A 27061-nucleotide genomic window follows, 5' to 3' on the forward strand; every position below is an offset into this window, starting at 1 on the left:
TTGTGGATGGTAGGGAAGAGAGGTGCTCTCATGTGTTCCCATGAGGCGCACCAGATTTCAAGGAAGTCCAAGTAACTGGATTTTAGAGCAGTTAGTCAAACTTTAAACCTTAACTCTAGTAGATCTTGCAGTCTACTATAAGGGATACAAATTTGGATATTGGGATATGTTGTAGATCTGTTTGTAATAGTCTACTGTCTGTTTTTCAGGCTGGAACACAACAAACAGGATTGGGAGTCTGAGTCTGAGAGAGTAATTCAGCAGCATCAAAAGATGTCTGACATGCTGCAGGAGGAAAACAAAGGGCTTGTGTCTCAGTTAGAAGATTATCAGAGACTGTATACAGACTCTCAAAATGAACTGCAGAAGCTGGATGCAGAAATCAAGTGCCTCAGAGACCAGCTTGCTGATTTGCATAACTCCTTCACTAAGTCTGAGGTAGCAAGAGAAGAAATGGAAAGCATGGTCAAGCAACAAGAGGCTAGCATCCAGAACTGTAAATTCAACTGTGAGCAGCTTGAGGCTGACCTGCAGGCCTCCAAGGACCTGACAAACAAGCTGCACAAAGAAATTGGTGCCAAAGATCAGAAGATTATCAGTCTACTGTCTGCCAAGGAGGAGGCAGTCATGATTGTTGTATCTGAGTTACAGCAGCAACACAGTGAAGAGGTTAAAAAGTTGGAGGACAGACTGGGCAAGAAGGAAGAAGAGAAAGTGACCTTGGAAAATGAGAGAGAGAAAGCACTGGACAAGCTTAATCATCTCATGGAAACAATGAAGATAACCAGAGAGGAAAGTAAGCAGCAGAAGGCCCAGCTGGCTTCCTTCACCAAATGCATGTCTTCTCTGCAGGATGACAGAGACCGCGTGCTGAGAGACTATAAACAGCTGGAAGAGCGTCATCTTGTTATAATCCTGGAGAAAGACCAGTTGATTCAAGAGGCTGCTGCGGAGAATAACAAGCTCAAAGAGGAGATTCGAAGCTTCCATAGCCAAATGGATGACCTCAACTCTGAAAATGCCAAACTGGATGCAGAACTCGTGCGGTATAGGGAGGACCTGAACCAGGTGATTTCAATAAAGGATTCCCAGCAAAAACAACTCCTCAAAACACAGCTTCAGCAAATCCAAGTGCTGGAAAATGAAAAGGTCAACATAGAAGGGCATCTGAAGGAGTCTGAGCATGCTGTAGAAGATCTCAGGCAGTGTGTGGAAGCCCTGAAAGAGGACAAACAAAGCATGTCCAAAGAGATTGAGAACATGACATTCTCTCTCTCTCAGATTCAGAGCGAGATGACAGCTTTACGTGAAGAGAGACTCATCGTGGAGCTGGAGACACAATTAAAAGATCGGGAGAAGGAGGTGCAAGAGCTGAGCAGTAAGCTTGCTCTCACACAGAAGAGGGTAGCAGAACTAGAGGAGGAACTGGTCCATGTCCAAAGGAATGCAGCTGAGAAGGTGGGAGAGGCCGAGGACAAACTTAAGAATGAACTGAAGCACCTACATCATGATGCAGGGGTAATGCGGAATGAAACTGAAACAGCAGAAGAGAGGGTAGCAGAGCTGGCAAGGGACCTGATGGAAATGGAACAGAAACTTCTTACAGTCACAGAGGAGAACAAAGATCTGAAAGCCCAAATTCAGTCTTTTGGGAAGTCCATGAGCTCTCTCCAGGATAGCTGGGACCAAACCAATGAAGAGCTTCAGGTGCTGGGAAAGAAATACTCTGCAGACTTAGAGAAGCAGCAATGTCTAGTACAGAGCCTCCAGAAGGAGATGGCGCAATTACAGGAAGAGCAGCACTCCACTGCCAGAGAGAGAGACTCTCTGATGTCTGAATTGACAGCCCTGAAGAACACTGATGATAAAAAAGGCCTGTTATTTCAGCTTGAGGAACTTAACCAGCAGCTGAGAGTCAAAGATGAAGAGCTTTTCCGCTTGTCTTTGGAACTGGAGGAGTCCTCCAGTCAGGTAAAGTCCTTCTCTAGGGCCATGGCAAGCCTGCAGGATGAGAGAGACCGTCTGAGTGAATTGAACAAAGCACATAGGGTGGAGGAAGTGAAGCAGCAGACAGCAGTGAACTCTTCCACCAGCCCTGCAGAAGTGCAGAGCCTGAAGAAGGCATTGTCCTCCTTACAGGATGACAGAGACAGACTGGTAAGTTCTCTTTCCCGCTCTCCCACCTTTAGGAATGTTGGTGGTAAAATTCCTAATGTTTCATTAGGGCCTCTCTTTAGAATTTTCCTTAAAACCCATGAGATCTAGGTCTGATATTTGAAATGTAAAAACATACTACCGCTTGTTGTATACCATTGTTGTGACTCCATTGTTAACTTTAAGATGATAAACTTGATTTTCAAACATAGACTCATAAAAATTAGAGGTGGGGAAACCTCTTCAAATTGCCCAGCCCATATCCTGAGGGCCAGTTCAGCACATCATAGTTTTTGATCCAATCTAATTTTAGAAGTTCCAAGCAATGCCCCTTTCTTTGGGAAACCACTGCATAACTTCATACCCCATGTCCCCAGACCTCAGTCTGAACCCCTTGTTTGTCTCATCTACCTGTTTCGTCTTGCCCCAAAGACTGTCACTTCACATATGTAATATGAAATAAGAAGGGAAAATTAAGGCTGAATATTAGGAAAAAGTCTTCATGACAGTAAGGTCGTCGTCGTCATTTAACATCGAGGCCTAGAGGCACACCACGGGGCCCAACCTGGTTGATGTCTCTAGGCACTATTGCCATACAAATGTTAAATGATGATGACAACCTTACAGTCAAGAAGACTTTTTCCTCATATTAATCCTTAATTTTCGCTTTTTAGTTCATTCAGTTAGTCCAAGTTACAAACCCTGTACCCAGGGGCGGCTCCAGGCACCAGCACGCCAAGCGCGTGCCTGGGGCGGCAAGCCATGGGGGGGCGCTCTGCCAGTCGCCGCGAGTGCGGCAGGCAGGTTGCCTTCAGCAGCATGCCTGCAAAGGGTCCGCTGGTCCCACGGCTTCGGCGGACCTCCCGCAGGCTGCCGCCGAATTCACGGAACCGGGGACCTCCCGCAGGCAAGCCGCCGAAGGCAGCCTGCCTGCCATGCTTGGAGCGGCAAAATGCCTAGAGCCGCCCCTGCCTGTACCACACTAGATAACTCCTCCCCTTCCTTGGTGTTTACATGTTCCTAGACTATTCTGTCTCCCCTCAGTTGCGGCTTTGCCGAGCTTCTACCTACATTGCTCTTTTAATCTTTCCTCCTGATTTAGTTTGTTGTCTTTCTGGTACACAGTGATACCCAGAATTGAACACATTAGCTGGAGAGTCCGTTACCTCAGTAAGCAGTCTGTGTCTCCACACCATGCAGATTCTGGGACTATAATGTGTTACCTGAAGACGTTGGTTGTCAGAATCAAATTGCAAAAAAAGACTAATTTTTCTTCTGTAAAATATTTCCTTGGGAAAAGTTACTTCGCATTTTTCCAGCAAAGTATTTGGGAATATTTACTTGTCCTGTAAAGGATTGGTCTGTGAAATTCAGAGACTACATTTTATCAGTAGAGTGTAAAATAGAGGACTCAATCTATTCTTAAACTATATCCATATACTGCCTCATGCAGAGCAGATGTCTAAGCACTACTTTTCACTTACCACGGTGCCTTTCTTGGCAGTCTCCCAAAGTGTTTTGGAGACTAGTACAGGGGGTTCCAAAACGTAATCCATGTTTTGTGAATTGTGTTGCTTGTTTTTGTGTACACATCCTTGAAATTTTGCATCTGCCTGTGTATCTCATTGCTGGATATTCTTAGATGTATGATGATGGATGTGGCATGAATACCTGAATAGAGTAGAACAGAATTAGATAGAAGTTATCACAAGATCCTTTGAAGCTTCTGTGCCTCAATTTTGCTTCCAGATCTTTATAGCACAAGGATACAAAAAATTCTCTAAAAGAGCTGATGTCTCTGCCTATTGGACACTGATCCAGATGCCTTCCCTCAAACTTATGGTATGCCCTGGATGAGATTATACAGTAGAACCTCAGAGTTGCAAACACCTCAGGAATGGAGGTTGTTCATAACTCTGAAATGTTTGTAACTCTGAACAAAACGTTATGGTGGTTTCAAAAAATTCAACTGAACATTGACTTAATACAGCTTTGAAACTTTATTATGGAGAAGAAAAATGCTGTTTTTAACTCTCTTAATTTAAATGAAACAAGCACAGAAACAGTTTCCTTTGTCATTTTTTTTGTCTCTGCTGCTGCCTGATTGTGTACTTCCGGTTCCAAATATGGTGTGTGGTTGACTGGTCAGTTCATAACACTGGTGTTCATAAGTCTGAGATTCTACTGTATAAACAGATACTCTAGTCCAGGGTTCTCAACTTTGCTCATAATGTGAGCCACATCTCCAAAGAGTGTCTCTCATCAACTCCCTCCCATTCACATTTACATAACATCCTTACACCAATAACTTCAAGTGACGGTAGGAAAACGCTTAAATGTATTTTAGCAGAAAACAAGGAAGGACCAGTATCATATATACACACTTGTAAAGTTGTAGCCAGTTATATGTATAAAAACTTGATGCTTTTTTTAAAGAAAAAGTTTCACAAAGCTGAAAACAACTACTGGGAAGAATAATTTAAACAAAAATCTTATGATAGTTAGGAATTGTTTAAGAACACTTTACTAGATACACAAAAATCGACAACTGAGAAAGAAGGCCAGCCTGGCTTAGAAGGGAGGTGAAGGCCACTATCAAAAAAACAAAACCTGAAAAAAAAAATATATATATATAAAATATGAAATGGGAAAGTTAATTGTTGTCAATATAAATGTTAGAAATTGTAAAAAAAAAAAAAAAAAAAAAAAAAAGATAAAGGAAGCGTACAGGTTTGGGCCCTACCTTACAGCGCTTTCTTCTGGCTGGACTCATGCTTGTGCTAGCTGAACCCACTCCCTCCCTGGGGAAATTCTGCCTAGGCCAGGGGTCTCAAACATGCGGCCCGCGGGCCGCATGCGGCCCGCGGAGCTCTTCCCTGCGGCCCGCGGAGCTCCCCAGGGGAGCTCCGCAGGGGCCCCCAAGAGAAAAGCGGAGGCTCCCGCCTCCGCCCCTCTCCTGGAGCCTCGGCGCATAGAGCGCCGAGTCTCCGTCCGAGCGCCTGAGCCCCGCCCCGATCCGAGCCGCATGGGGAGGGGGCGGGGCTGGGAGCTCTGGGCTGAGCGCTGCGCTTGGCGTGGAGCGCCCAGCCCCGCCCCCTCACCACGCGGCTCTGAGCGGGACGGAGCTCAGGCCTCGCCGGAGACGCGCTCGGGTAAGGGGGGGGAAAGCGGGATCCGCCGGGCCCGGGCCGGGGGGTGGGGGAGGGAAGCGGGATCCGCCGGGCCCGGGCCGGGGGGTGGGGGGAGGGAAGCGGGATCCGCCGGGCCCGGGCCGGGGGAAGGGAAGCGGGACCCGCCGGGGCCGGGCTGGGGGGGGGGAAGGGAAGCGAGACCCGCCGGGGCTGGGCCGGGCCGGGCCGGGGGGCATAGGCGGCAGGTTATATACTTGTGTGGGGCCCGGGCCCGGGCCCCAGCAATCTTCAGGGCTGGGCGCCCTGCTCCAGCAGTAGTTGGAGCTGGGTCTCTTCCCGCCCCCCCCCCCCCCGGTCCTGCCTGGATCGGCCCCTGCCACCGCAGGTCTCCCCCCGCCGCCGCGACCCTGCCTGGAGCAGGTCCCAGCCCCCGCCTGCCACCCCCCCCTCCGCGTGTTCCCCCCCCCCCTCCGCCGCGTTGTGTTGCGTCCCTGCCTGACAGAACGCAGCGCGCCTCTCCCCTGCCTGCTGCCCGGAGGACTCCCAGCAGATTTGCTGTCTGCTGCCGCAGGGTCCTAGTGCCTGCCCTCCACCAGTACTGGCAAGGCAGGCTACCCTTACCCTGAGCCTCTCCAACCCCAAACCCTCAGCCCCAGCCAGAGCCCTCATTCCCCCCGCACCCTAATCCTCAGCCCCAGCCCTGAGCACCCCCACATCATGAACCCCTCATCCCCCTGCACCCTAATCCTCAGCCCCAGCCAGAGCCCTCATCCCCCCGCACCCTAATCCTCTGCCCCAGCCCTGAGCGCCCCCACATCATGAACCCCTCATCCCCCCGCACCCTAATCCTCAGCCCCAGCCCTGAGCACCCCCACATTATTTTCCCCGAATCCCCCTGCACCCTAATCCTCAGCCCCAGCCAGAGCCCTCATCCCCCCGCACCCTAATCCTCTGCCCCAGCCCTGAGCGCCCCCACATCATGAACCCCTCATCCCCCCGCACCCTAATCCTCTGCCCCAGCCCTGAGCACCCCCACATCATGAACCCCTCATCCACAGCCCTCACCCCACACTCCAAACCTCTTCCTGAGCCCCCTCGCATCATGAACCCCTCATCCACAGCCCTCACCCCACAGCCCAACCCTCTTCCCTAGCCCTGAGCCCCCTCCTGCATCATGTACCCCTCACCCTCAGCCCCACAGCCCTCACCCCTGCACTCCCTCCTATCCCCAAACTCCGTCCCAAAGCCTGCACCCCCACCCCCTGCCGCAGCCTGGAGCCTGCATCGAGCACAGAGCCTGCATCCAGACCCCCTCCCAGAGCCTTAGGCAGTAAATCTAAGTGCGTGTTTTGTCCTTTGAGTGAGGTGCATTACTGAGTGTATATATTTATTAAAACTGCGCGCGCTTAGGGGAGGAGGTGGAGAAGAGACAGGGCAGGGGCGGGGCCTCATGGAAGGGGTGGATTGGGGGTGGGGCCAGGGGCAGCAAGGGGGCGTGTCAGTGATGCAGCCCTCGGGCCAATGCACTAGTCCTCATGCGGCCCTCGGGGTCATTTGAGTTTGAGACCCCTGGCCTAGGCCCTCTCACAGAATCCAGGGAAGGTAGTTTTTGGGCAGATTAATTAGTGTGGGTTTTATTTTAAGACTTCTTAGTGGAAATAGGATCAAAGCTTCAGAGGTTCAACCGGTACAGACTTTGAAGAGAAATTCCCTTTCTCCAAGTCTCTCCCTCATCCCACGAGTTCATCAACCCAACAATTCCTGGTTTTTACCTCAGAAAAGTTTTAACAGGACTTTCCCCAATCTCCCTTCTGTCCATTGGTTTCTTGGCACCACTCCTCCCAGCAATTGCTCCAGCCTCTGGCTAAGTGTTGCAATCCCCTTCCATTTCCTGCTTCTCCTATGAAGATCAGCCAGTTCAAATTGCAGGTCTTTCCCCAGGTGCACAGGATGGGCTAATTAGCCAGCCAGCTGCAGGCCTCTGACCCCAGAGGAATGGTATCACTTATGCCTTCATAGGAAGCAAAAGAACACAAGAGATCTATGGCTAGTAGATTTAAGGATGATAAGAAGGAGTTTAAGTATATATTATAAACAAAGAGAATCCCAACACTGGTATTGGTCCATTACTGGATGGAAATGATAGAATTATCAATAATAATGCAGAAAAAAGAGAAGTGTCTAATAAATATTTCTATTCTGTATTTGGGAAAAAAATGATGTAATCCTATCTTATGGTAATGGGTGATGAAAGACTTTCTATTCCACTAATATGGTGCGCGTCTGCAGCTCAGTGGAGAAGGTGAATTGGTAATGGGAGATGATAGGAAGGCAGAGTTGCTGCATGCCTGTTTTGCTTCAGTTTTCTCACAAAAAATAATGTGACTGGACGACTAGCGAAGTTAACATAGACACTAACGGGTAAGGGATGCAGATTGGAATAAGTAAAGAACATGTAAGAGATCTTCTGACCAATTTTGAATGAATTCAAATCAGCGGGGCCAGATGCTATTCACCTGAGGGTAGTGAAGGATTTCGCTGAAGAAATCTGAGTCAGTGGCAATAATATTTACAAACTCAAGGATGACAGGATAGGTCCCAGAAGACTGGAGAAGGGCTAACATGGTGCCCATCTTAAAAAAGGAGGAGGTGGGGAACTATAGATCACTCAACCTGACTTTGATAATTGGGAAGCAGTGTATAAAACATTAAATTTGCGAATACCTGGAAGATGAAGGGGTAATCACAAGCAGCCAGCATGGATTTACCAAGAACAAATCATGCCAAACCAGCTTGATTTCCTTCTTTGACAGGGTAACTAATTTAGTGAATAGGGGGAATGCGGTGAACATATACCTGGACATCAGCAAGGCTTTAGACACAGTCCCACACGATATTCTGATAAGTAAGCTGGAGAAATGTGGGCTTGGCAGAACTACCATTAAGTGGATACATAATAGGTTAAACAACTGCAAACAAAGAGTCACTATTAATGGAATGATGTTGGTTTGGAGGGAGGTCTCAAGTGGAGTTCCACAGGGATCTGTTCTGGGTCCAATGTTTAATATCTTTATTAATGACCTGCATGTAGGTATAAAGAGCAAACTGATCAAATTTGCAGATGAGACAAAGATGGGTGGGTGGATGTTGCTAATACTTTGGAGGATAGAGCTAAAATTCAGAGGGATCTTGATAAATTGGACAACTGGGATATATACAACAAAATGAAATTCAACGAAGACAAATGTAAGGTGCTACATTTAGGGAAGAAAAGCCAAATACACAAATACAGAAAACTGGGTTGGCAGCAGCACTGCTGAGACGGATCTGGGGCTTGTGGTGGCTCACAATCGCAATATGAATCAACAATGTGATGATGTTGCAAAAAAAGGCAAATTCAATTTTAGATTGCATTAACAGAGGCATTACTACTTTACTGGCCATTGGGTAGGCCTCACCTAAGGTACAATGTCCACTTTTGGTCACCAATGTATAGAAAGGATGTAGAAAAACTGGAAAGGATTCAGAGGCGAGTGACAAAGATGATCAAAGGAATGAAATAAGAGCACAAGAATGGCCATACTGGGTCAGACCAAAGGTCTATCTAGCCCAGTATTCTGTCTTCGCACAGTGGCTAATGCTTGGTGCCCCCGAGGGAATTAACAGAACAGGTAATCATCAAGTGATCTCAGTAGCTGTCACCCATTCCCAGCTTCTGGCAAACAGAGGCTAGGGACATTTCGGAGCATGGTTTTGCATCCCTGCCCATCCTGGCTAATAGCCATTGATGGACCTATCCTCCATGATGCAAGCCATATGAGCAAAGGCTGAAGGAACTGGGTATGTTTAGTTTGCAAAAGAGGAGATTATGGGGGATATGATAGCAGTCTTCAAATTCTGGAAAGGCTGCCATAAAAAGATAGAGAAAAGTTGTTCTCTTTTGCCAAGGAGGGCAGGACGAGAGGCAATTGGTTCAAACTACAGCATAGCAGATTTAGATTAAATCTCAGGGGAAACTTCCTAACTGTAAGAACAGTAGGACAATGGAACAGACTGCCTAGGGAGGTTGTGGAAGCTCCTTCGCTGAAGGTTTTCAAAAGGAGGCTGGATAGCCATGTGTCTTGGATAGTTTAAAGAGAACAAATATTGCATCTTGGGAGGGGATTAGACTATATAACCCAGGGGTAGGCAACCTATGGCACGCGTGCCAAAGGCAGCACACAAGCTGATTTTCAGTGGCACTCACACTGCCCGGGTTCTGGCAACCGGTCCAGGGGGCTCTGCATTTTAATTTAATTTTAAATGAAGCTTCTTAAGCATTTTAAAAATCTTATTTACTTTACATACAACAACAATAGTTTAGTTATATATTATTGACTTATAGAAAGAAACCTTCTAAAAACATTAAAATGTATTATTGGCACGTGAATCCTTAAATCAGAGTGAATAAATGAAGACTCGGCACACCACTTCTGAAAGGTTGCCGACCCTTGATATAACCCTTCTAACCCTATGATTCTGTGAATATCTCAGGAAGATGTTAAACAGCAGCTGCTAAAGTTAAACATGTTTAAATTAGCAGGTTGAGGAGCTCACTGGACCCTAATGTTAATATTCACTACCTCTTGGAACAGTGGGGAAGTTCTAGAAGACTGAAGGAAAGCTAATGTGCCAGTATTTAAAGCGGGTAAACGGGATGACTTGGGTCATCCTAGGCCTATTAGCTGGACATCAATCCTTTTAAAACAACAAAAAAATTAATACAGGACTCAATTAGTAAAGAATTAATGGAAGGTAATATAATGAATGCAAATCAACATGGGTTTATGGAAAATAGATCCTGTCAAACTAACCTGATACTTTTTTTGTGATAGGATACGTTTGGTTGATAAAGGTAATAGTGTTGATGTAATAGACCTCTGTAAAGCATTTGACTTGGTACCACATTTTGATTAAAAAACTAGAATGTTAATTTTATAACATGGCATACATTAAATGTATGAATCACTGGCTAAATGACAGGTCTTGAAATGTTACTGTAAATGGGAACTAATCATTGATATTGTGCTTTTCTGAGGTGGGTCCCATGGGAATCAGTTTTGGCCCTATATTATTTAACATTTTTTATCAATGACCTGGAAGAAAACAAAATCATTAATGATGAAATTTGCAGATGACCTAAAGATTGGGGGAGTGGTAAATAATGAAGAGGACAGATCGTTGATACAGAATGATCTGGATCTGTTGCTAAGCTGAATGCAAGCAAACAATATGCATTTTAATATTACAAAATGTAATATATATATCTAGGAACAAAGAATGTAGGCAATACATACAGGATGGGGGACTCTATCCTGCGAAGCAGTGACTCTATCTACCACAATCCTCAAGTCTTTTTTAATCAGGTGAACATGAGCTCCCAGTGCAACTTGGTAGCCAAAAGGGCTAATCCTAGAAATTCAGGGCAGGAAAGGAGTGCAATAGATCATATCATAGAAGATTAGGGTTAGAAGAGACCTCAGGAGGTCATCTAGTTCACCCCCCTGCTCAAACCAGGACCAACATTAACTAAATCATCCCAACTAGGGCTTTGTCAAGCTGGGCCTAAAAAATCTATAAGGGTAGAAATTCCACCACCTCCCTAAGTAACCCATTCCAGTGCTTCACCACCCTCCTAGTGAAATAGTGTTTCCTAATATCCAACCTAGACCTCCCCCACTGAAACTTGAGACCATTACTCCTTGTTCTGTCATCTGCCACCACTGAGAACAGCCAAGCTCCATCCTCTTTGGAACCCCTCTTCAGGTAGCTGAAGGCTGCTATCAAATCCTTCCTCACTCTTCTCTTCTGCAGACTAAACAAGCCCAAATCCCTCAGCCTCTCCTTGTAAGTCATCCCCAGGTCCTTTTCTGCAGAACTGCTGCTTAGCCAGTCGGTCCCTAGCCTGTAGCAGTGGATGGGATTTTTCCATCCTAAGTGCAGGACTCTGCACTTGTCCTTGTTGAACCTCATCAGATTTCTTTAGGCCCAATCCTCCAATTTGTTTAGGTCACTCTGGACCCTATCCTTACCCTCCAGCATATCTACCTCTCCCTCCAGTTTACAGTCATCCGTGAACTTGCTGAGGGTGCAATCTATCCCATCATCCAGGTAATTAAAAAAGATGTTGAACAATCCATATTGTCCATTCACCTGCGCTCAGGCAGGATTCAGTATACGTAGGCAATCCCTAATAGATTTAGCTAACTTGTTCTTAAAAACCTCCAATGATGGGGATTCCACAACATCCTAGGTAACCTGTTCCAGTGCTTAACTATCCTTGTAATATCTAAACTAAGTCTCCCTTGCTGCAAATTAAGCCATTTACTTCTTGTCCTACCCTCTGTGGATATGGAGAGCAATTGATTACCATCTTTTTTATAACAAACCACTGAGCTATGACTTGGGTCATTCTAGGCCTATTAGCTGGACATCTAGACTAAACATTCCTAGTTCTTTCAACCTTTCCTCATAGGTCATGTTTCTAAGCCTCTTATCTTATCAAAAAAATTGACACTCTTTCCAGTTTCTCCACATCTTTCTTAGTGTGATGCCCAAAACTGGTCACAGTACTCCACGTGAGGCCTCACCAATGCCAAGTAGAGTGGAACAATTACCTCCCATGTCTTAATATGACATTCCTGTTAATACGTCCCAGAATGACATTTGCATTATTCTCAACAGCATCATCACTGCTGACTCATATGCACTATAACCCCCAGCTTCTTTTCTGCAGTACTGCTGCCTAGCCAGTTATTCTTCTTCAAGGAATGTCCCTGTGGGTGCTCCATTTTAGGAGTCTGTGCGCCCTGTGCCTGAAACCAGAGACACCCTCATGGTCTTGTGCCACTCAAGGCAGTTACATAGCACCGCGTGACCAACTGTCCCTCAGTTCCTTCTCTACTGTCTTTGGCTTGAGTTGGAACAACTTAGCAGCACCTAATTTCCAATAGAAAACATAGCTTGTAGTAGTTAGTTATCAGGGTTACTACCCTTACTTCTTTATTCTTTATCCAAAAAGAAATTATTCTCCTCTATCCCCTTAGAGTAGGAAGATAAGTTAGAATCCTTCCAAGTTACTACTCCCTTTTAGCAAAAACGGTGTATCTCCGGCATGCCTGGATCACCCGGCTTTAAACGCTGTCTGACTTGCAGACTATCAATTCTGATCTCGGATGGACACACACATTGCGTCCACTGTCTCGGTGAGACTAACGTTCCCCAAAAGTGCCCACGCTGCCGAAACCTTACAGCTAGAACAAGGATGGTCAGAGACCTACAATTAAAACTTCTGATGACGGAGAAATGCTTGAGACCGGCCTCAGACCCCGAGTCGAGGACCCCTCCGGGCCAATGGTCACCATTAGCAGCCTTTGACAGAGATCCTGCTCAACAACCTCCACCAAAGAGCCTGTACCTAAAAATGCCACACAAAAACCAGACTCAGACATTGCTTTTTCTTAGTGAATTCCCAGTAAAGCAATCGCATCCTAACAAGTCCTCTATCAGATCCTTCTGGCACCATGAGCACTCAGAGAGTAAAAGACCCGAAGCAGGCACTGCCAGCAATGCCAACTCTGGCACCGACGCTCCCGGTGCCACATCAGTTCTTGCAACATACAGACCTGATAGTCTCCTTAACTCTGGAATCGGAGGGCCCCTAGCCCATCAAGATCAAGAGCTTCACAATCGCCATCACCACCTCTCCCACCGCCCTCAGAGACACAGGAAGAAATGACTGAGGAAACTGGAGGAAATCTTAGATCAGGAAGCCTCACCACTGCCTAACTTGTCATATTTGTCACCAGACGAAACGATAATGCCCCCACTTCCCACAACAGGGGATGACTTCAAGCAGTTCCAGGAACTCTTTAAAAGGGTGGCAGAGTCACTGGACATATCCCTCAAAGAGATGCTGGAGTGACAACATAAACTGTTTAGACATATTCCAGACATCGACCTAAACTAAGATTGTGCTACTGATCAATGATGCTATTATGGAGCCTGCCAAAACCATCTGGCAGACACCCACAACTGCAACACTATCTTGCAAAAGATAGGACAGAAAGTACAATATAGCATCTAAGGGAGCAGAATTTTTGTTTACACACCCCACGCCAAACTCCTTGGTAGTGGAGGCACTAAATGAGAGGAGGAAACAGCACCACACCAGAGCAACCCCATGTGACAAAGACTAGAAGAGGCTAGACCTCTTCGGTCTCAGACATATTCTTCTGCCACATTACAATTTCATATAGCGAATTACGAGGCTTTACTGGCCAAATGTACTCTCAAAGTTTTCTCAAAAATGTCAGAATTTATTGACCATTTACCCGAGGATAAAAAAAGAACAGTTCAAGGCTAATATCACCAGGACGGCACTACAGGCCTCACTTGACTCTGCAGACACAGCCCACAATCCATCGCAACATCTGTTGTCATGTGCCATGCATGTTGGCTACATCTTTTGGGATTTCCCAGGGAAGTCCAGTCAAGTGTCGAGGATCTGCCCTTCAAAGGCCCAAAGTTATTTGTAGCTAAAACAGATGAGTCCCTCCACACCCTTAAGGACTCAAGGGCAACCTTAAAATCTCTGGGCATCTACACACCTGCAAATAAAAAGAAATAGGGCAGGTATTATATCCAGATATTTTACACACAAGCCCACAGACAGTACGACCAATGGCATAAACAAAGACTAAACAGATGTCGGCAAGACCAAAATCAACCCTTGACATCCCAGCAGTCCACCTTGAGACAACAATTTTGAAGGTGTGATCACGGGCACGAGACCACCATACTCTCTAACTCAGGAAACAGAAACTGTCTCCCATCCATTCAGAGATCATCTGCCACCATTTTACCGAGCCTGGAACACCATCACAACAGACGGGTTTTGGAAATTATCCAAAACAGTTATTCCATCCCCTTTACCTCTATCCCAACTATCCACCCTCTTTCCCTATCCCTCTTCAATAAGCGCCCCACAGAGCACAATAATACCCTTCACAAACTTAGGGCTACAAATAAATAGGCAGAAGTCCACACTGACCCCCGTCCAGATACTAGGATTTATTGGAGCTTGCCTCATCTGTGCAACAGCGACACTACCTCAACCACTCTTTACCAGACTCATCAACTTAATTTCAGCAGTGACAGACAGTCCACAAATATTGGCCAGGACATGTCTCCAGCTACTAGGATATATGGCAGCAGCGACATTTGTTGTCGAACATGCCAGACTTCATGAGTTGCCTGCAGGCCTGGCTTCAAACAGTGTACTCTCCACACAGACTCCACCTAAGCAGATGGCTCATGATGCTGAGGAAGGTAAAGGACTCACTCAAATGATGGACACAATCAAGAAACATCTATGCAGGGGCCCCATTTCTACAAAGGACCCCAACAATGACAATCACCACAGATGCCTCTCTAATAGGCTGGGGAGCTCATTTTACTCAACAACACAGTCCAAGGCCGATGGTCCCCTTTGGAGTCCAACATGCACATAAACTTGCTGGAGCTAATGGCAGTCCGCCACACATGCAGTCACTTTCTACCTCTAATAAAAAACAAAGCCATAAGGATCCTCACGGACAATGTAGCGTGCATGTCTTACATAAACCGCCAAAGGGGTGCACGATCGCAATCCGTTTGCACAGAAGTGATATGGCTCTGGAATTGGTGCATCAGCAACAACATCCACATGTTGGCATCCTACCTGCTGGGATGCCAAAACTCAACAGCCTTAAGCCGAGATTTTGCACAGAGCCACGAATGGGAGATAGATCCCAGTGCTCTACATACAGTATGCAAACGATGGGGATTCCCTACCATAGACCTCTTTGCAACAGCCCAGAATACCAAGTGACCATGATATTGCTCCAGAGCAGGATTGCGAGCCCTCTCCCTAGGCAAGGCTCTCATCATATGGGATCATAGAATCATAGAAAATTAGGGTTGGAAGAGACCTCAGGAGGTCATTTAGTCCAACCCCCTGCTCAAAACATGCACCATTAATGTATGCATTTCCTCCGACCCCACTCTTAACCCGTGTCATACACAAGATCCAGAAAGACAAATCCAAAGTAATCATAATAGTGCCAACATGACCCAGGCAAACATGATTCCCATACCTTCTGAGGATGGTGATATGCCCACCTCAAACTCTTCCCCTAATACCTCACCACCTCTCACAAGATGTGGGACATGTCCACCATCCCAACCTCACAGTTCTCCACCTAAAGGCCTGGCTGCTCCGTGGCTAAGATGGGTCAAGACTGCCTGTTTGGAGGAAGTAAAAGACCTATTACTGAACAGCTGTAGAACAAGTAGAAGAAACACATATATCCAGAACTGGAAACGGTTCAACACTTGGTGCCAAGATAGACAGATTTGTGCCTATATCTTGCTTGTTACCAAGGGTCCTGGGTTACATATTAGAACTAAAAAAATTGGGGCTGTCCACAAGCTCTATCAAGGTATACGTGGCGGCTATTACAGCCTTCCACAAGAAAGTGGATGGAGTCACCATATTTGTTCACCCAACGACTAAACACTGAGAGGCATTGAGAACACTTACACCACAACAAGGAACCTGCCATCCATGTGAGACCTCAACCTCATCTTACGCTGACTCTTGGGAAAGCCATTTGAGCTCCTCGCTACCTGCTCATTACTCCACCTATCTATGAAGGTGGCCTTCCTCATCGCCATCACATCCGCCAGCCAGGTGAGAGAACTAGGTGCCCTAATGGCGCATCCCCCTTACACAATGTTCTTTAAAGATAAAGTTACTTTAAGACCACACCCTAAGTTCCTACCCAAAGTCACCTCCCCCTTTCATTTGAACCAACACATTTACTTACCTGTGTTTTTCAAAAATACATATGCAGACAAAAGGGAGGCATCACTTCACACATTGGACATTCGCAGAACTTTGACTTTCTACATTGAAAGAACAAAAACATTTAGGAAATCATGAGACTATTTGTCTCCATAACAGAATGCTCAATAGGACAAACAATCTCAAAACAGAGACTGTCCAAATGGATATCGGGATACATCTACCTTTGTTACCAAAAGAGTCACCTACAAGCCCCAGCAGGAGTACTCTCTACCAGAGCACAGGAAGCATCTGTGGCTTTTCTCAACAATGTACCTATTACTGACATTTGCAGAGCAGCAACCTGGGCATCAGTCCGCACATTCATGAAACACTATGCTATAGAGCAACAATCAGCATCAGATGCTCGCTTTGGGCTTGCTGTGTTATCCACCATCTATAATGCAACTCTGAAGCCCCTCCCTTCCACTGAGAGAGACTGCCCAACAGGCACCTAAAGTGGAGTACCCACAGGAACACACCTCAAAAAAGAAGAGTTACTCATCTTGTGCAGTAACTGGGGTTCTTCAAGATGGTTGTTCCTGTGGGTGCTCCACTACCCTCCCTCATCCCTCTCCAATTAAGATTGGATTAGATTGAGTTCTAATCCTGTTCTCCAAAATATTTGCAACCCCTGTCATCTTGATGTCATCTGCAAATGTTGTAAATGTACTCTCTACTTTATCATCCAAGTTGTTAATGAAAATATTGAATAGTACAAGACCCAGGACAGAACAATGTGGGACCCACTCACTTGATAGGTACTCCTCGTTTGACTGGGGACCGTTGGCAAGTACTCTTTGGGTATGTCTTTTTTCAATCAGTAGTCCACTCACTTTATACTAATTTCATGAAGACCACATTTTCATAGTTTTCTTATGAATATAGAATCATAGAACTGGAAGGGACCTCAAGAGGTCATCTAGCACAGTCCCCTGCACTCAAGGCAGGACTGAGTATTATCTAGACCATCACTGTCAGGATTTTGTCCAACCTGCTCTTAAAAATCCCCAATGATGGAGATTCCACAACCTCCCTAGGCAATTTATTCCAGTTCTTAATCACTCTGACAGGAAGTTTTTCCTAATGTCCAAACTAAATCACCCTTGCTGCAATTTAAGCCCATTGCTTCTTGTCCTAGCCTCAGAAGTTAAGGAGAAATATTTTTCTCCCTCCTCCTTGTAACAACCTTTTATGTACTTGAAAACTGTTATGTCCTTTCTGTCTCCTTTTCTCCAGACTAAACAAACCCAATTTTTTTCAGTCTTCCCTCATAGGCCATGTTTTCTAGACCTGTAATCATTTTGTTGTTGTTCTCTGGATTTTCTCCAATTTGTCCACATCTTTCCTGAAATGTGGCGCCTGGAACCGGACACAATACTCCATCTGAGGCCTAATTAGCATGGAGTAGTGTGGAAGAATTACTTCTCGTGTCTTGCTTACAACACTCCCACTAATACATCCCAGAATGATATTCACTTCTTTTGCAACAGTGCTGACCTGTTGACTCATATTTAGCTTATGATCTACTATGACCCCCAGAACCTCCTCCGCAGTACTCCTTCATAGGCAGTCATTTCCCATTTTGTATGTGTGCAACTTATTGCTCCTTCCTTAGTGGAGTACTTTGCATTTGTCCTTATTGAATTTCATCTTGTTTACTTTAAACCATTTCTCCAGTTTGTCCAGATCATTTTGAATGTTAATCCTGTCCTCCAAAGCACTTGCAACCTCTCCCAGCTTGGTATAGTCTGCAGACTTTATAAGTGTACTCTCTATGCCATTATCTAAATCATTGATGAAGATATTGAACAGAACCGGACCTAGAACTGGTCCCTGCAGGACCTCACTCATTATGTCCTTCCAGCATGACTGTAAACCGCTGATGATTACTCTCTGGAAACGATTTTCCAACCAGTTACAACTCAACATTCATAGTAGCTCCATCTAGGTTGTATTTCACTAGTTTGTTTTTGAGGTAATGCGAGACTGTATCAAAAGCCTTGCTAAAGTCAAGATCTGCTACTCCCCCCCCTATCCACAAGGCTTGCTACTCTGTCAGAGAAAGCTATCAGGTTGGTTTGACACGATTTATTCTTGACAAATCCATGCTGATTGTTATTTATCACCTTATTATCTTCTAGGTGTTTGCAAATTGATTGCATAATTATTTGCTCCATTATCTTTCAAGGGTTAAGCTGACTGGTCTGTAATTCCCTGGGTTGTCCTTTTCCAGTCTTCTGGAATCCCTCCCTTCTTCCATGACTTTTCAAAGATAATTGCTAATGGCTCAGATATCTCTTCAGTCAGCTCCTTAAGTATTCTAGGATACATTTCATCAGGCCCTGGTGATTTGAAGACATCTAACTTGTCTAAGTAAATTTTGACTTGTTCTTTCCCTATTTTAGACTCTCTGATCCTACTTCATTTTCACTGGCATTCACTATGTTAGACATCCAATCGCCACCAACCTTCTTGGTGAAAATTGAAACAAAGAAGTCATTGAGCACCTCTGCCATTTCCACATTTTCTGCTACTGTCTTTCTCCCCCTCATTGAGTAATTGGCCTACTCTGTCCTTGGTCTTCCTCTTGCTTCTAAGGTATTTGTAGAATGTGTTCCTGTTTCCTTTTATGTCTCTAGCTAGTTTGATCTTGTTTTGTGTCTTGGCTTTTCTAATTTTGTCCCTACATACTTGTGTTATTTGTTTATATTCATCCTTTGTAATTTGACCGAATTTCCCCTTTTTGTAGGACTCAAAAAAGAGTTTTAGGTAATTGAAAATCTCCTGGTTAAGCCAAGGTGGTCTCTTGCCATACTTCCTATATTTCCTATGCAGTGGGATAGTTTGCTCTTGTGCCCTTAATAATGTCTCTTTGAAAAACTGCCAACTGTCTTCAATTGTTTTTCCCCTTAGACTTGCTTCTCCTACCAACATAGTACTGTGCACATGAGCGCTTATGCTGGCAAAACTTATGTCGCTTAGGGGTTGGGGGGTGGGGTTCATAAGTGCTACTGTAGACATGGCATTAGAAAACGTAGTGACAGCGCTCCTCTGCCTTGGCGGGTTCTGTGCTTCCACTTGTTGTCAGAGTGCTACCGGTATGGTGCTCTGCTTTCTCCAATGTTGATATCACTCGGCTGCGTGCGTGTGTTCCCTCTGTGTGCTGTCCCAGCTCTGCGCAGATAGCTGACACAGCAGATCCCGAGAAAACCCCCAATGACCACAGCGTCCAATAAGGTACGAAGGCACGTCGGCCAGGTTTATTGCCGTATTGGACACAACGATAGTTCCCCGTAAATTACTTAGTCTACCGGGCATACTACTACTATGTGCCCATGGTCAATGAACTCGGCTCAGTCAGTGGTGGGACTTTCCACTGCCCCCTCGGCCGGACAAAGACACCACCCCAGGGATGCATTCTTATACACAAGTACAAACAAGTTACACATCACTCCTGACGTATTGAGGTGCAACCCTTCCACGTAGCAAGGTACAACCCCTCTACGTGGTAAGGTGCCGCCTCTCACCTTGTACATGTTGGTTCAAACAAAATAACTCTATCCATCATATTACCCTTTTGGTCCTGTCATTGGGATGGGTCAGCCTGTTCCTTGTTACTTGTGTGGAATGTACAAGTATGTGAATGTTCTGATATCTAGTGTTCAGTACCTTTTAGGTACGTATCTTCTTGCAGCATCAGCCCTTTCCTTGCCAGCTTCTGTGAGCAGGGCCTGCCTCTGGCTCACAGCTTAACTTTGCTTTATGTTAGCAAAGTCTTGACCATTACTTTAGTTCAGGCCTTAGGCCTCATACCGGGCCTTGATACCAAGGTTTATATCTCAGGGCCTCCTCTTACTACACCACTTAGTGGTGGGCCGGTGTATTCCTCTCTACCTCAGAATTTCTCCATGTCCCTGGGCTTGCTGTCCACATCTTGCCTGAGCACGGTTCCTTCCAGCCTCCCTGATGAGGAAGTGGGAGGGAAGCCTCTTAGTCTCTGGTAGCCCCTCCGGGCACAGTGGCAACAAACCAGGCCCCTCAGACCTCTGGGGCACAGAAGGATTGTTCATCATGTTGGGTAGGGTTTCCCCTGCACTTCGCCTCCTGTACCTGTGGGGTTTTCCCTCCTGGTGCTTGTCAGCATCTGCACCACCCAGCTCTCCAGTAGCACACTTTCCTCCCACCGCTCCTATCACGCACGCCTAGCTGCCCGCAGGTGAGGCTTTTAACAGCTTCTGGCAGGCCTTTGATTAGCCTCTGGTGTCCTAATTAACCTAGAGTAACCGCTGTTCAGTTACCAAAGGAAAAGGGACTCAGAGCACTGACATCATGCATGCCAAGTGGTGCTGGCTGGTGATGTCAGTCTCTGCATCCCTGGACAGGTCAGCCTCATGACCCTGAACAGTTTGCAGAAATGTGTCTTCAGCTACAACAGCAACTGCAGGAGACGCCCAGTGACTATATCGTGGCCATCCTGGAGCTCAGCTCCCTGGTGGTGCAACGCCATCACCACCTGCTCCTGCTCTGACTTCCTGTAGTACTCTCCCATAGCTATCTGGCCTGACCCTTTCACAACGTGCTTTATAGTGATTAAACTCAAGGGTATCAAGTCCTTTAGCTTAGTGAAGAGAAGGCTAAGAGGTGATGATCACAGTTTATTTACTGCTTACATGGGGAACAAATATTTGATAATGGACTCTTCAATTTAGCAAAGATGTACCAAGATCCATTGGTTGGAAGTTGAAGCTAGACAAATTCAGACTGGAAATAAGGTGTAAATTTTAACAGGGTAATTAGCTATTAGAACAACTTACTAAGGACTGTGCTGGGTTCTTTGTTTCTGGCAATTTTTAAATCAAGATTGGCCAATTCACCAGCACTGATGCTGTTCTGAGCTGCTTTTAGCGGGACTTGTCTAGTAAGTGGTGGCTCACTCCATAAGCCCTGCCTGACTGCTGGATGTGACCACCTTCTCCAGATGCCATAGTGAAGACCACCTTAGGAATTCCTGTAAATAATTTAAAAAACCTTGCCTGTCTATTCGGCATCAGTTACAGGATTTGTCATTCTGCTGTTTTCCTTTGATTAAAGTTGACAGAGCTGAAGAATCTGCAGCAGCAGTACCTGCAGATTGGCATGGAAACAGCTGAGATCTCTCACTTAAAGGCTCAACTGCAGGAGTATCAGCAAGAGGCTGATAAACAGTATTGTCTCCAAGAACAACTGAGGCAGGAAATGCTGTCCTGCCAACAGGAGCTCGACCAGCTCAGGTGAGAACAGCCCTTCTGCATATGGGTCCATGGGGGCAAATAATCTCCTTGACGCAAGATTTGGGGGGTCCCATTGGGAATAGAGCGGATGGCTGGAGGATGAGGTCAGGTGGTTATATGAAACTGTCATTCTGGAACTCTTCTAATTTTGTTTCTTGCCTCCAACGGTGGCTAGTACTGCATATTGCAGAGGAATGTATAACTGCCCCCATCCAATATTATACCTAATTTATGCAGTACTAGAACGTGGGAGCAAATTTCTCCCTCCTCCGCTGGTGACCAGTTTCTTCTCTGAGGCCCCGTAGATTGTTAACCTAATTTGTGTTAGCCATAAGTAAGGATGGCTTCTGCAGTAAGTAATTCTTTATTTTATTAGTTTGATGCCCAACCCATGCTGCTGTCACCCTTAACAAATGCAGTCCATAAATATTCACACAGCAGTCTGTCCTTAAAAATTAACCAGCCAGTGAGAAGACTGATTTACCTTTCATCCCTGCCTTGCAGACTGACACGAGTTGTTTATCACAGTCTAGTCCAAGCTGTCTGAAGACAAAGGAAAACATATTGTCCAGGGGTACTGTAAGTGTGTAGCAGTGAACATGCTGCAGCCCCCAAGCCAACTGCAAAATGGCTTCCTGAAACCTGCTCTGTTTAAGTCCTCAACTGTGTGAGTTGGGTGTCTCTGTCTCTAAGCAGCAGTGTCTTGTTGCAAAGAAACTCTCCTGGCACAGGTTAACTGTGGGGAGTAATGAGACTGTTCCCCTGCTAGGCCTGTGCTGGGCTTCCTGAGTACCGCAGGTGACTATGCAGGACATACTGTAGGAAGTGCCCTCTAATGTCGACTATATGTTGCTTTGCAGACAGGAGAAGACCACATGGGAGATGCAGAACAAGAGGGCAAAAGAGCAGTACTTTATGGCCTTGGCGGACAAAGACCAGCAGCTAAGTCACTTGCAAAGGATTGTGCAAGATTGTGTGAAGTCACCCCTGTCCAAGTCGCAGGTCATAGAGGAGCAACACCAAAGGCAGGTGAGCAAGGATGGAGTTCCCTTCATATTATAGGGAAATTGGAAGCTTGGAATTCAGTCAGGGAGGAGCCAGAGTGGAGGAGTGGGGTCACAGCATCTGAAAGCAGGTGGGTCAAATGTATTAGAGTGGAAAGCACAAGTTTTTCTTTGAGCATCCTCTGTATGTTTCCATTCATGGGATGCACCAACTGTGCAGTGGGGATAGGTGAAAACATCTAGAAAGCAGGGCTTGTTGGAGCGTCCTTGTGTGTCCCCTTTCCCCGCCCTCACGGCTCAGAATGCTCAAAGAGTTAGAATAGAAACAGGGTGAGGGTGTCTCATATATTTCATTTACTTCCAATCACAATAGCGAGCAGATGTGGAACCTCACTCAGCTTTCTTGACCTGGGTTTTTGGAACTTTGTTCCCAGGGCTTTTTCATTCTTAAAGTCTTTTGTTTGTTTTAGTCAATTCTAGTTGGTTCTAGTTTATTTGCTCCAAATTCTGATTTTTAAATACATTTTGGCACCTGTGTGGCTGTTTGTGCTCTTGTCATGAGTCCTTGGGTCTGATATAGCAGATCAGACCTCCAAGAGACTTGCACCTCTTGTTCCGGCTGTTCTCCACATGGGCATCTGAAGTGGGAAATATGTTAAGCTTGCCCCATGGAAGGGCACTTGTCTGCTACATGTGCAGGACCTTAACACCATGGGCTAGGAAAGAGCTCCAGAACTAGCTGCAGGCAATGTTCTGCAAGGGAGGGTCTTGCAACCAAAAAGCCCCAAACAGGTTCTCTGAGCATGGAGCATTCCAGGAGACTTGTTTCAGGCACTGATCCCCTCCAGGAGCGGCAAAAGGACCATACTTGATTCATAAAGCAGTGACCTACTTAGCTGGAGCTGAGCCTAAGGATCCACCTGGCTCAGCTCCAAAGAAGCCAGCTTCAGCCTGTCTCAGCTCACTTCTCTTTTACTCAGAACGGGAGTTACCACCACCTTTGGTAGCATCTTGGAGACTGTCAAACAAAAGGGGTTTTGCTTTAGAAAACTCTCTCCTGCTAAAGGGGGAGAGAACAAAAAATGTTGTTAAAACGAAAGCCTTACTTAATACTTTACATTTCAAAGGCTTTAATTGTTTTTCCTTCTTTTCTGTATCTTTATTAAAAGATTAAAGCACTGTTTAATTGTATGCTTGTCATGGTACTAAGCAGGCTGAGGTTTCTGCATGAGAAACCCAGAACCTCATTTCCAATTGTTTAATGTTGGACAGTGACTGAGTTATGTTAACACCTTTTAGCCCATATATTCCATCAAAATTAGTTTAAGATCTATTATTTTGTGTTAGATGTAACCAATTGTCTCCAGTACTTCTACCTACTTGCTATTACTTGAAGCTCTTTTCTTGGCTAAATAAACTTATACTTGTTTTTACTGTAAACAATTCTAAGAGCTGTAAATTAAGCAGAGCAGTGATCCTGAGGTGTACCTGGAAAACTGAGGTGTACTATTCCTTTGGGAATAGTGTATCTGTGATACTGAATGTCCAATGGACCAGGGGCTGGGTACTACAGGGAGATGTTTGGAGGGCTCGGGGTTGGAGTGTGCCTATTGCTAACCTTCAGAAGGATAGCAAAGCCTGCATGGGCTGAGAAGGGAATGCTGCCATTGCCCATGGCTGCTGGAGTCCTAGATTCATAGATAAGGCTAAGATTTTGTCTCAGATATTTTTAGTAAAAGTCACAGACAGGTCACAGGTAGTGAAGAAAAATTCATGGAAGCCTGTGACCTGTCTGTGACTTTTACTAAAAATATCTGACAAATTGGGAAGCTCAGCTGCAGGGTCTGCTGGGAGTGCTGGGGGGTCCCTGCCAGTGCTGGGGGTCTCCCGCTGCGTGGCAGGGGTACCCTGAAGCTATCACCCATCTCAGGTAGAAGTAAAAAAATCATAGCCTTATTCATAGATTCTAAGGCCAGAAGGGGATCATTATGGTCATCTAGTATAATCTCCTGTATATCACAGGCCATAGAACTTCACCAAAATAATTCCTAAAGTATATCTTTTAGAAAAACATCCAATCTTGATATAAAAATTGTCAGTGATGGAAAATCCACCATGATCCTTGGTAAACTGTTCCAGTGGTTAATTACTTATTCATTAAAAATGTATGCCTTATTTCTGCTCTGAATTTGTGTAGCTTCAAATTCTAGCAACTGGGTCATGTTAGACCTTTCTTTACTAGATTGAAGAGCCTGTTATTCAATATTTGTTCCCCACGTAAGTACTTATTGACTGTGATCAAGTCATCCCTTCACCTTCTCTTTTCTAAGCTAAATAGATTGAGCTCCTTGTGTCTATCAGTATAAGGCACGTTTTCTAATCCTTTTATCATTCTTGTGGCTCTTCTTTGAACCCTCTCCAACTGATAAACATCCTTCTTGAACTGTGGATGCCAGAGCAGGACACATTCCAGTAGTGGTCGCAGCAGCGCTAAATATAGAGGTAAAAAATAACCTCTTTACGCCTACTTGAGATTCCCCTGGTTATGCATTAGCCCTTTTTGGCCACAATGTAGAATCATAGAACTGGAAGGGACCTCGTGGCAGGACTAAGTATTATCTAGACCATCCCTGACACGTGTTTGGAGATTTTTAAGAGCAGTTTAGACAATGGTGGTGATACCACAACCTCCCTAGGCAATTTATTCCAGTGCTTAACCACTCTGACAGTTAGGAAACTTTTCCTAATGTCCAAACTAAACCTCCCTTCTTCAGTTTAAGACCATTGCTTCTAGTCCTATCCTCAGAGGTTAAGAACAATTCTTCTCCCTCCTCCTTGTAACAGCCTTTTATGTACTTGAAGACTGTTATCATGGTCCCCTCTCAGTCTTCTCTTTTCCAGACTAAACAAACCCAGTTTTTTCAATCTTCCCTCATAGGTAATGTTTTCTAGACCTTTTATCATTTTTGTCGCTCTTCTCTGGACTTTCTCCAATTTGTCCACATCTTTCCTGAAATGTGGCGCCTGGAACCGGACACAATACTCCATCTGAGGCCTAATTAGCATGGAGTAGAGTGGAAGAATTACTTCTCGTGTCTTGCTTACAACACTCCCACTAATACATCCCAGAATGATATTCACTTCTTTTGCAACAGTGCCGACCTGTTGACTCATATTTAGCTTATGATCTACTATGACCCCCAGAACCTCTTCCACAGTACTCCTTCCTAGGCAGTCATTTCCCATTTTGAATGTGTGCAACTTATTGCTCCTTCCTTAGTGGAGTACTTTTCATTTGTCTTTATTGAATTTCATCTTGTTTACTTTAAACCATTTCTCCAGTTTGTCCAGATCATTTTGAATTTTAATCCTATCCTCCAAAGCACTTACAACCCCTCTCAGCTTGGTATCATCCACAAACTTTATAAGTGTACTCTCTATGCCATTATCTAAATGAGTGAAGATATTGAACAGACCCGGACCCAGAACTGATCCCTGCGGGACCCCACTCATTATACCCTTTCAGCATGACTGAACCACTGATAACTACTCTCTGGGAGTGGTTTTCCAACCAGTTATGCACCCACCTTATAGCAGATTTCCCTAGTTTGTTTGAGAAGGTCATGCAAGATAGTATTAAAAGCTTTACTAAAGTCAAGATATACCACATCTACCGCTTCCCTCATCCACAAGCCTTGTTACCCTGTGAAAGAAAGCTATCAGGTTGGTTTGACATGATTTGTTCTTTACAAATACATGCTGACTGTTACTTATCACCATATTATCTTCTAGGTGTTTGCAAATTGATTGCTTAATTGTGTGCTCCGTAATCTTTCAAGGTACAGAAGTTAAGATGATTGGTCTGTAATTCCCCGGGTTGTCCTTATTTCCCTTTTTATAGATTGGCACTGTATTTGCCCTTTTCCAGTCTTCTGGAATCTTTCCTGTCTTCCATGTCTTTTCAAAGATAATCGCTAATGGCTCAGATATCTCCTCAGTCAGCTCTTTGAGTATTCTAGGATGCATTTCATCAGGCCCTGGTGATTTGAAGACATCTACCTTGTCTATGTAATTTTTAACTTGTTCTTTCCCTATTTTAGTCTCTGATCCTACCTCATTTTCACTGGCATTCACTTTGTTAGACATCCAGTCATCACCAACCTTCTTGGTGAAAACTAAAACCAAGAAGTCATTAAGCACCTCTGCCGTTTCCACATCTTCTGTTATTGTTTTTCCCCCCTCATTGAGTAACGGTCTGATCCTGTCCTTGGTCTTCCTCTTGCTTCTAATATATTTGTTAAATGTTTTCTTGTTACCCTTTTGTGTCCAGCTAGTTTGATCTCATTTTGTGCCTTAGCCTTTCTAATTTGGCCCTACATACTTGTGTGTGTTTGTATTCATCCTTTGTAATTTGACCTAGTTTCCACTTTTTGTAAGTATCTTTTTTGATGATTAGATAATTGAAGATAATGGAAAATGGCTCTGCAATCACATCCGCCAACTCCTTTAGCACCCTTGGATGCAGCGCATCTGGCCTCATGGACTTGTGCTCGTCCAGTTTTTCTAAGTAGTCCC

The 27061-nt window shown here is 45.2% G+C and overlaps 1 protein-coding gene across 2 annotated transcripts in view; it reads left to right on the forward strand.

Annotated features, from left to right (window-relative positions):
- The window catches only part of GOLGB1 (golgin B1), a 121505-nt gene that overhangs the window by 58294 nt on the left and 36150 nt on the right, over nt 1-27061 (forward strand). For both annotated transcript variants that reach the window (XM_045026818.1, XM_045026828.1), the window contains exons 15-17: nt 210-2157; nt 21304-21482; nt 22343-22511. In XM_045026818.1, coding sequence (XP_044882753.1) covers nt 210-2157; nt 21304-21482; nt 22343-22511 — 2296 coding nt within the window. The remainder of the gene's footprint in view (nt 1-209; nt 2158-21303; nt 21483-22342; nt 22512-27061) is intronic.

Source organism: Mauremys mutica, chromosome 1, assembly GCF_020497125.1.
Source record: "Mauremys mutica isolate MM-2020 ecotype Southern chromosome 1, ASM2049712v1, whole genome shotgun sequence".
Lineage (NCBI taxonomy): Eukaryota > Metazoa > Chordata > Testudines > Geoemydidae > Mauremys > Mauremys mutica.